This window comes from Muscardinus avellanarius (genome assembly GCF_963383645.1).
Source record: "Muscardinus avellanarius genome assembly, chromosome: 16".
Taxonomy (NCBI): Eukaryota; Metazoa; Chordata; class Mammalia; order Rodentia; family Gliridae; genus Muscardinus; species Muscardinus avellanarius.
Window position 1 is genome coordinate 50,279,077 of NC_137802.1, and position 11,416 is coordinate 50,290,492.

The 11,416-nt window shown below is 38.8% G+C and overlaps 1 protein-coding gene across 1 annotated transcript; it reads right to left on the reverse strand.

Moving 5' to 3' along the window:
- Positions 1–1,228: 1,228 nt before the first annotated feature.
- KRT222 (keratin 222) lies at positions 1,229–11,138 on the reverse strand (the record flags this gene model as incomplete). The annotated part of the gene is made up of 6 exons (XM_080713797.1): positions 1,229–1,457; positions 2,543–2,678; positions 3,075–3,151; positions 5,613–5,833; positions 6,906–7,034; positions 11,043–11,138. The coding sequence occupies 6 exons, from the start codon at positions 11,136–11,138 to the stop codon at positions 1,229–1,231; spliced, it is 888 nt and encodes a 295-aa protein (XP_080569923.1).
- Positions 11,139–11,416: the final 278 nt, after the last annotated feature.

An 11,416-nucleotide genomic window follows, 5' to 3' on the forward strand; every position in this document is an offset into this window, starting at 1 on the left:
AAAAAACTTTGTAACAATAGTTTACTTATTCACAAATATGTTTTCTGTCCATATTGATTTCCATTGAACAATTTAGAAACAAATCCTGCAAATAAATATATATTTTTTTGCGGGTCTGGGGATGGAACCAGGGGCATTCGACCTCTGAGCTACACCCCCTGCCCTATTTTTTATTCTTTATTTTGAAACCGGGTCTCAGTTGCAGAGGGCCCCTCACTAAGTAGCTGAGGCTGTCCACGAACCGCGATCCTCTGGTCTCAGCCTCCCAAATGCTGGGATTACAAGCGTGCGCTACCACGCCTGGCTCTGCAAATATTTTTAGCTTAGAAAACAATAATGTTACCTTAGTTCACAGAAATGCAAGCTTTCATACTTCATATAGTATCTTATCTAAGGCTCAGGGCAAATACTCTAATCACTAACTTTACAAATGGAAAAATTTAGATGATGAGACACTGGGTGACTGTATTCTAGTAACTAATAACCTCTTTTTCAATTTTCTTTTCATATTTTGTGTGTATAGCTGCCCTTCGGACTTGGTGGAAAGACACAACTATTAAAGTTTTCTTTTTTCAATAAAACAACTCTTGTGGAAATCAGATACTGATTATAAAAACTTTCAGATGTAGATTAATTTTATTTAATCATCAAAGTAGCGCTGGGGTATGTTCTATAATTTGTTCAGAATTTTCATGGCAAAGAATTCTTCTTGTCTCAAAAGGAAAAATCCTAAGTGAATAGTGAATCCCCCCCTTAAAAGTTTGTATATATTGCTTTCTTTTAAAACTAGAACAACCTTTTTAGTTTTAGGCAGTCATCTAATATGATGAATAAACTCAGTGTAGTTCTTCACATAATATAGTCATCTTTATTCTCTTTTCCTTACAGTTTTCAGCCATTGAATAAAAATACAGACTTATCTAAGCCAACTCCATATATATAATCGCTGATAGAATTTCCAGGGAAAAAACAGACTACTGAGTTTTTCACTTGAAAAAGTTGCCCCTCTCTTAAAAATATACCCATAATTGGGTTTAGGGAAACTTTATCCCTTAATGGTTTTTTTTTTTTCTGAAGAGAATCATATGCACACATTAATCCAACCATTTCCCGTACATACTCGGTAACTTACATCACAGGACAGAAGGAGTCAGCATGGCCCACTTCGGTCCATCCTAACGGTCCATCCTAAAGTCATTTTCAAATCAAGCCAGATACTATCCTTGGCTTAACTAGTTGCTGATGGAGGTTTGATAGAGGGGATACTACATGACCTTCTCATGATGAGCCTGACTTCTATATCGGGCAAATTATCTTGCTTAGTCTGTAAACATCCTTCATCAGTGGCTGCTAAATGAAGATCAAATCGAAGAGAAACAGATTTTTTCCTCAATCGAGGGTTATCTTTAAAAAAGGAACCTTCCCATTCTTTGATAACTTCATCCACTTTCTCTGTCCTGAAATGAAAAAGTGAACCCTTGTATAGGAAGAGGTATGTAAAAGATATAGTCCCTATTTGTGAAAAAATCTTGCCATTTGTATTATTATTATTATTATTATTATTATTATTAATTATTATTATTATTATTGGTACTGGGGTTCCTGGGAGCCCTTCTACCTCCGGGCTACACTCCCAGACCTATTTTATTTTTTGGAAACAGGGTCTCTTACGCCAGCGCGGCTGGCTTCGAACCTGCGCGATCCTCCTGTCTCTGCCTCCCAAGTGCGGGGATTACAAGCGTGTGCCACCATGCCTGGCTTGTCATTTGTATATTTTATAGTTTGTGAAATATTTAATTGACACAAAGGACTTTAAAAATCAAGAATATAATTTCTAAGGAATTCTGTGGAGTTTCTACAGAATTCTTTTTATTTTATTATATTTTTTGGTGGTACTGGGGTTCCTGGAAGCCCTTCTACCTCCGGGCTACACTCCCAGACCTATTTTTTCTTTTTAATGTGGAAACAGGGTCTCTTAAGCCAGCGCGGCCGGCTTCGAACCTGTGTGATCCTCCTGTCTCTGCCTCCCAAGTGCAGGGATTACAAGTGTGTGCCACCACACCGGGCGCTTTGATTTTATTTTTGGAAAATATGATGAATTGATTTGTACTCTTTCATTGGAGTTTTTATACATATATTTGTGTCAGTTTAAAAATCATGGTATAAGCTGGGCGTGGGAGGCTGAGACAGGAGGATCACATAGGTTCGAAGCCAGCCTCAGCTACTTAGTGAGGTTCTCAGCAACTTAGTGAGACCCTGTTTCCAAATTAAAAAAAAAAAAAATATATATATATATATATGGTCTGGGAGTATAGCCCGGAGGTAGAAAGCCTCTGGGTTCCACCCCTAGTACCACCAAAAAAATAAAAAATAAAAAATAAATAAAAAAATAAAAATATAAATAAATAAAATAAAACTAAAAATCATGGTATATTAAAATATGTTTTGAAACACTAAAATAAAGATTCATTATGAAGATTACTCAGTTGAAGTGACTTTCTTTATATATATTTGCTATTATTTCTTAGTCAAAGTTACTTACTGAATTGTGCCATGAGCTTCAGTACTCTCCTTCACGATATTTCCATTTAATATTGCCTGTTTGGTCACCGTTTCCACTTTTTCATTCTCATACTTTTGTGAGAGTTTTGTTGAAAAAGATATTTCATTTATAATGGCTGTGAAAATGTCATTTATGAAATGTTAAGTTACAATATTGAAGTAATATTCACAGTTAAATTGCATGGCAAACTTTTATTGAGCTATAACTTTTTCACCAACATTGGAGTATTTAACTTCCTTATGATTCTTTTTTTTTTTTTTTTTTTTTTTTTATACTGGGGTTCCTGGAAGCCCTTCTACCTCCGGGCTACACTCCCAGACCTATTTTTACATTTTTATTTGGAAACAGGGTCTCCTAAGCCAGCACGCGCGGCTGGCTTCGAACCTGCGCGATCCTCCTGTCTCTGCCTCCCAAGCGCGGGGATTACAAGCGTGCGCCACCACGCCCGGCTTCCTTATGATTCTTACATAAAGATACTTCCTTTTCAACTGAGTTTATACCCCAAACTCACCTGAAGGTAAAACAAAACCAACTCTACTTGTGGTAGGTTTTTGGTCTTTTTTCCCACCTTGGATACAACCATAATATCTGAAATTGGAAAGAATTATTAAGGAGCAACACTATATAGTATTAGCAAATAATTGAAACAAATTGGAGAATGGATAAATTGTATATTCATACAACTGAAACACAACTTAGCCATGAAAATAAGTGAATGTAGGCTAGAAAAAAGAAGGTTATAACTAATTTTACAAAGGTTAAAATAATTCATAAAATAATTTCATACTTTGTTTAGAGATATACACATATTACTGTAAAGGAATGCATGATACTAATAAGCTTCAAATTCGGGAGCCAGGAGGAGGAATTAGGAAGAAGGAGGAGGATGAGACTGGGATGTGGTTTAGTTGTCTAGGGAACACTAGAAACATTTTACTTCTTAAATCAGGCAAGTGAGTACATGGATATTCATTGTAAGTTTGGGCTTGCATATGCCAGGCAGCACTCTACCACTGAGATACTTCCCCAACTCTATGGACTGATTGATTGTGGTACTGGAGATGGAACCCAGGGACATTCTACCTCCAACCTACACCGCCAGCCCTATTTTATTTTATTATTAAATTTTGAAACAGGATCTCATTAAGTTGTGGAGGGCCTCACTAAGTTGCTGAGGCTGACTGCAAACCTATGCTCCTCCTGTCTCAGCTTCCCAAGTACTGAGATTATAAGCATGTACTACCACAACCAGCCTAACCCTTTTAAAAATTATTATTTTTAAATTTTTGAGACAGGCTCCCACTAAGTTGTTCAGGCTGGCCTCTAATTTGTGATATTCCCGCCTCAGCTTTCCCAGTAGCTGGGATTATAGGCATGAACCATCACACCTGACTGGTATGATAAAATGAAAAAAAAAATTAAAGAAATATTAAGCTGGCATGGTGGCATATGTTTGTAATCCCAGCATTTGGGGAGGCTGAGACAGGAGGATCGCAGGTTCATGGCCAGCCTCAGCTACTCAGGCCGTTAGTGAGACCCTGTTTCAAAATAAAAAATAAAATAGGGCTGGAGGTGTAGCTTGGAAATAGAATGCCCCCGAGTTCAACTCCCATTACCAACACACACACACACACACACACACACACACACACACACACACACAGAGAGAAATATTAAGTCGGGTTTGGTGGCATACACTTGTAATCCTAGTACTTGGGAGGCTGAGACAGGAGGATCGTAGGCTCAAGTCCAGCCTCAGCAACTTGTGAGGTCCTCTGCAACTTAGTGAGACCCTGTTTCAAAATAAGATAATAAAGAATAAAAAATAGGGCTGGGAGTATGGCTCAGAGAGAGGTAGAATGTCCCTGGGTTCCATCCCCAGTAACACACACACACACACACACACACACACACACACACACGAAATAGTAAAGATCAATTTGTTGCATCTTGCCTAATTAGGAATTAAAGAAATCCTAACTATTTCATTTGACTATATAGATAGATACTTGGCAACTATCTCCATCTCTATTTACATAGAACCTACAATGCCCCAGGTATTGTTACCTTAAGTACTTCACACAGCAATCCTTTGAGGCAGATAATCTTATTATTCTCATTTGATAGCTAGGATAACTCAAGCACAGAAAGGTTAAGAGCTTGCTCCAGGCTACTCAGCTAGCAAGTGGTGTATTTTGAGTCCAGTTTATGCTTCTTAAAGATTTAATAATATTAACACTTATTATAGGCTAAAGTTGTTTTATCTAGTTTTAAAGAGGATTTAGAATTCTGAAACAAGCAAAAATAAAGGGTTTCATTTTGTTGGAACATAAAGAATTGGGAGTCATACTACATTCAAAGCTATTTGACCTCATAAATGATTATAAATGATGATACTGTATGCATAAATAAGAATTACTGTTTTGATGCCTTTTCCTATCAAAACGTCTGGAAGTCTTTTAAATCATGGTTCAGAAGATTATTTTCCTTAGTTGTAGAAAGTATGTAAAATGGTTTATGAAAGATAAAAACTAATCTTAAAAGAGATGAACAGCAAAGCAAATGAGAAGATTAAGAAGGTCATCTTTAGTTGGCTGTGGTGGCACATGCTTATAATTCCAGCATTCGGGAGGAACAGGAGGATCGTGGTTTGAGGCCAGCTTCAGCTACTTAGTGAGGCTCTCAGCAACTTAGTGAGACCCTGTTTCAAAACAAAGAATAAAAAATCAGGCTTGGTGTGTAGCTTGGAAGTAGAATGCCCCTGGGTTCCATCCCCAGCGCCACACACACACAAAGGTCATCTTTGCTGTCATCAAAAATCGCTTACCTTTTGTGCTGGCTAACACAATTTTAGCTACTTTATTCCTGGTCTTAGCTGGGAACAGTCTTCCCTATATTCTTTGCAGTGCATACTGATCCTATTTCCTTGGAGGAGCTCGGTGGGTACGATAGGTGTTTGTTTTAGAACTGATTTCTCTGACTACATCAACAGTGACACGTGTGGCTGTCCGTCCGGCCCCTCGTCATTAGCTATGTGGAATGTAGGTACCTGATTTCTTCCTGTTCTAGGAGACGGCGGTAGGTTGCGATTTCTTGTTCCAGCCTCATCTTGGTGTTGAGAAGCATCTCGTGCTGTTGCAGCTGCTTTTCGATGCCCCGCCTCACTTCTTGTAGCTCCGTCTCTAGCCCTTCAATCACGGACTCGAGGTCTTGCAGCTGCGTCTGGTAATGCCTCTCGCTGGCTTGCAGGGAGTTCTCAAGACCCCGTTCCTGTGTAGAGATTCTCATCCGTGATTCAGTGACACCAAGTGTTTCCGAACTCTCCTTTACATTGTCTTCAGTGTGTGTGTGTGTGTGTGTGTGTGTGTGTGTGTGTGTGTGTGTGTGTGTGTGTGTGTTGGGAATCAGGCTCAGGGTCTTGAGACTTGTAAGGCAGGTCCTCTACTATGAAGCCACAGTCCCAGCCCCAACATTCTCATTCTCTCTCTCTCTCTCTCTCTCTCTCTCTCTCTCTCTCTCTCTCTCTCAAGGTTGCAGTAATAATGTGTCTCACTACTTATACAAGAGGCATTTCTGTGTGGCTCAAATTAAAAAAAAAAGTATTTACATTTTATATGCATAACTAGAGAGCCTGCTGTATTTTCAAGGGAATCCTACAATCCTTCCTATGGCAAAAAAGAAATACCCTATATGATGATGAATCTATTGATACTTTGAGTTATTTGACTTTTTTAAATATTGAAAATACATTAAATATTAAAGACAGAGCATACTACTTATAACAAGAATTTCAGGAAAATGCTTAAATATTTTGTACTAGGAATCTCCACCCCCCATGGTGACAAGAAGTACGACTTCATTTTTATAGATGTGAACTAAACCTGGAGGGAGTTGATAACAGGAGAATCAGGGATAGAATTCAGTGGTCTTGACTTTCAGTTCTCACTGTAGAGTAAGGGGCACTGTTCCCTTCCGTCTCTCTCTTGCCCACGCTGACCTACATCCCTGGCCCTCTTTCCTCTCTTATTCAAATAACACCCTTTCCCCAGGGCTGCTTAGCCGGGCGTGGTGGCGCACACTTGTAATCCCCGCACTTGGGAGGCTGAGACAGGAGGATGACATGGGTTAAAAGCCATCCTCAGCTACTTAGTGAGGCTCTCAGCAACTTAGTGAGACCCTGTTTCCAAATAAAATATAAAAAAGGTCTGGGAGTATAGCCCGGAGGTAGAAAGCCTCTGGGTTCCACCCCCAGTACCACCAAAACAAACAAACAAACAAAACAAACAAACAAACAAAAAACAAATAACACCGGGGGCACCGTGGGCGATGGGACCCCTCTCACCACCGCATGGAGAGACTCGATTTCCACTTGCAGGTGGTGCCACTGGCGCCGGGCCTCTTTAAGCTCCGCGCGAGCAGTCTTTAAGGCCTCTTCATCTTTGTTCATCTTTTTGCTTATATCTTCTTCTAGCTATAAGAAAAGCAACCAACAACAGAAACAAACAGAAACAAAGACAGTTTTAGAAAAAACGATATAGGGATCACGTCATTGTTTTCTCTTAGGTGTTAGATAACAAATGTTGGTTCTCGTTCTTTGCTGCTAATCAATAAAAAATGTGAGCCATTCAATGGCCTTCTCAGCCTCAGTTTCCTCCGGTGTAAAATGATTTCAAAAGTCCTTTCCAAATAATATGATGATCCAAAAATACAGAAAGTGCATCTATTTTTACGAAAATAAATCCTGTTGTGGATCTTAAATTTTTGACCTCTGATTCTTAACTTTCCATTACTTATGGGTCATTAAAAAAGGAGGATTGAAAATTAGCTATTATTTTTTCCACATATTTTCTTGTAGGCTGCTTTACAGACAGATATATAGCTACAAATGCCAAACTGATAAATTCTAGGACCCAGGTGTGTGGACAGAGAGTAAATACTGCTGGAAAGTATATTGCTAGTAAATTTAGAGACTGAAGTTGTCATAGGCATGAAGGTTCTTAAACAGAGTTCTGTATTAAGAAAACCCACTGTATAGCCAAGTGCAGTGGTGCATGACTGTAATCCTAGTACTTGGGAGGCTGAGACAAGAGGATTGCAGGTTCAAGGATAGTCTCAGCAATTTAGAACCTGTTTCTACATTAAAAAATAAGGGCTGGAAGTGTAGTTTGATGGAATGCACCTGGATTCAATACCCAGTACAAAAAACAAAACAAAATGGAAACCAAATCCACTGTGGATTTACCTCTTTCAAAGTGATCTTTTTAGAAGACATCTTAATTTTGAGTATCTGGAGTAGTAACAAAAATGACATTTTAAAGATTGTTTTCTACATTATGTTAAGTGAGATCAGCCAAGCACAGAAAGAGAAGGGACATGTGTTTTCTCTAATATGCCCAAACTAGGGACTATTAGGAATATCAGAGGGACTCCAGATAATGGAGCAGAAACCTCAGCAAAGCTGAAATGGAAGGGTAGGAGACAAAGAAGGCTGAGGTTGATTAATGGAGGAGCTACATCTGAATATGTGCAAAAATATGAATGTATCATGGTAAACCTGGACGCTCATTGTTGGGAAGGGGGGAAGGGAAAGTGGGAGGAAGAGCACAGTCTGAATGTATGCCATTTTTAATATGATACACATAAAAATTTAAAGAAATTAATAAAAATATTTTATGTCTTCATATTAAACAAGTATAATTTATATTAAATTATGTCTTCATTTTTAACAAGATAATTTATATTCAGCTTTAAGTGTTTTCATATTATTGCTGTTAGAATTAAAAGGAAGTATCTGTTGACAAAATTCTCAGCTTTTGGCCCCAAGAACAGTAGAAGAATATGCTCAGTTGGCTGCAATATTTTAATGTGGTCATCCAATAAATGTCATTTAAGGAAAACTGGAGTAAATAAGGGTGACTAAAATTTTGGACAAAGTATTAGGGAACAATATTGATTATGTATGCTTCTTTTGGTTTGCTGATCGCTTCTTCTTAGCGTCAATTTGGCATTTGTACAGCAAATAACACATACCACAGCAACCACAAAAGGAACCGTAAAGGATTTTGAAAAATTGAGAACAAAAAATGCTGGCATCTAGCACTGTGTTGTGGCACACATCTGTAATCCCACTACCTGGGAGTCTGAGACAGGAGGATCACAGGTTCTAGGACAGCCTCAGCAATTTGGCAAAACCCTGTTTCAAAAAAAAAATAAAAATAAAAAAGGCCAGGAGAGCAGTTTGGAGGTAGAATGCCCCGGCGTTCAATCCTCAACAAGAAAAAAAGAGTGCTGGTCTACCCAGTATGGAACTGGTGGCTAAGCTTGTGTGGTAGCTCAGTTCCCAAGATAGTCCCCAGAGCAGCAGACCTCCCTAGATTCATTCATTGTGTGGTTCCCCCCACAGTGAATCTGGGCTGACCTGTGTCTTGCTTTTAACTGGTAGAATGTTGCGGAAGTGATGGCGTCAGCCGGAGGACTAAGCCTTAAGAAGCCCTGGCAGCTTTCTCCTCTTGGCTTTTGAGAGCCCTGAGCCATTATGCTAGAAGTTTGGAAACCCTGTTGGAGAGATCATACAGCAAAGCCAGATGGGGAGACACCCTGAGGTTATGTGGAGTGAGAGAGAAACCCGCCCAGGGAGCCCTGCCAAGGTGCTGGACCTGTGAGTGAGCTCTCAGGTGGTCCAGGCCACTCCAGCCCCAAGGTCATTGTGTCCCAGTCCCCCACAAAGTGTAGCAGAAGCTTCTCCCCCACTGAGCCTTGTCACCCCACAGAATCATTAGACGGAACACAGTGGTTATTTTAGTCCATTGAGTTATGGGGTAACTTATTATACAGCAATTGGTAACTAGAAAAGCTTATGTTTCTCTATTTTGTGATTTTTTTTTTTGGTGCCCAGGATTGAACTCAGGGTCTTGTGCTACTTTTAAATAATTAAATAAGCCAGGTGTGGTGGTGCACACTTGTAATTCCAGCATTTGGGAGGCTGAGACAGAAGGATCGTGGTTTGAGGACAGCCTCAGCTACTTAGTGAGGCCCTTTGCAATTCAGTGAGAATTTGTTTCAAAATAAAGTATAAAAAATAGGGCTGGAGGTATTGATTGGAGGTAGAATGTCCCTGGGTTCCATCCCTAGTACCGCAAAAAAAAAAAAAAAAAAAAAAAAAGGCTTTTTTGAATTTATTTCAGTTGATTTTCTGAAGTAGCTGTATGTTAAAAAAAATGCTCTAAACAAAACTCCTGTAGTTTTGCTTTATTCTTTGAATTTACTCACTTTAGTATTGAAAAATAAAATGTTTCTTTGGTTTATAATTTTTAGAAGTTATCATTTATTTTTTTCCATTCTCATTGTAAAAGGTGAGTGAACTATTCCAACACATAAATCAAATGTCCTGGTGATTTTGCTTAATCCTAGGGTATTGGTCATTGTTTATGAAGACTGAGAATTTTACTCAGAGGTAAAATTTATAATGTTACTGAAATGAGTTGCTAATGGAATAAAGACCTGTGACTACAGAGCAATATTTTAAAATCTTTGTTGATGTTCTTAAGTAAAATTTCTGCTCTATTTGAGTGCTTAGAATAAAACTTGAACTCAAATATGATAAACTAAAACAAAATAACCCCCTCCAAGCCAAACAACCCTGCCTAACCTTCTGCATCTTTAATCCTAAAATATTTGTTTTAAATTTTATTTAAAACTTAAATTAAAAATTTGTTTAAAACTTGATTGCTAAAGGTGATTGTCACATTAAAAACTAAGTATATGAAATTCAGATTTAACCTTTATCTAAGTTGACTCCGTTTTAAAAAATATTTATACAAGATTTGTATTGGAAATAAATATTTCTCACTATATAGTGCAAAAGCAAAAAAAATCTATCGTCTAGATGGAGAGTTGTTACCAATCTGGCAATTTTGATTGCCGTAGTTTATGTTATTGGTTCTGAATGCCTGTTCCTTCACCAGATGTTTTCTATTTATAACAATCTCCTATAAAACCGAATTCATTAAAAAGAGTACATAAACCTTCCAAACACATTTTAGTCTTATCTTCAGAAAGTGTGCACTTCCATACATCTTACTATAAAGCTTTCATTTTAGAGCTGTTATTCCCATCACTTCTATAAATAACTTCACACTCTCTTTGAAGGATATTTGAGATGTTTCCTTCCTGAAGAATGTCTAAAAGAGGTTAGAGTGCACCGTTTCATTGTCTGTTGACCCTGTGTTTTATTAATGACCGTAACCCCACCATTTATATAACAATCAAATGCATTCGTCAATATTTATTGCATGTTAATTTAAGAGTAAAACCACAGTATTTCCCCTGTAGTCCCAGGCACAGTAAAACCTACATTTCTTCCCCAGTATATGCTGCATTGAAAAGGAAATACTGTACCTCAGAGAGACCAGGACAGGAATTGGGTAGACATGGACTGTCTCCTTATCCTGGGAGGTGCCTGTCTGTATAAAATCATTACCTGGATCCTTGTTGAGAGCACCGTCTCTATCTGATTGCTGCTGAGGAGCTTTTCATAGTTTGCCCTGATCTCATTGAGGAGCTGGGACAGTTCCATTCTTTTCCCATCCTCCACCTTGGCTAACTGAACCTTATCGATAGGATGAGTCTGCGGCAGAGCCTGCCCTGCCTGCGTCGCTGGGAGCAGACAGCCCGCGGAGCCTTAAAGCAGCAGAGCTCCTTTTTCGGAGGCATCAGGAACTCTCGCGCGTTTCTAATCAATTATGCAACTATTCAGCCAACCCTTCGCTGGTTCAAATAACAGCATCTCCAGGAAGGCAAGGAAAATAAAAACATCCTTGGTATTCCTGAGCGCCTGTGGGGGTGGGGTTACGG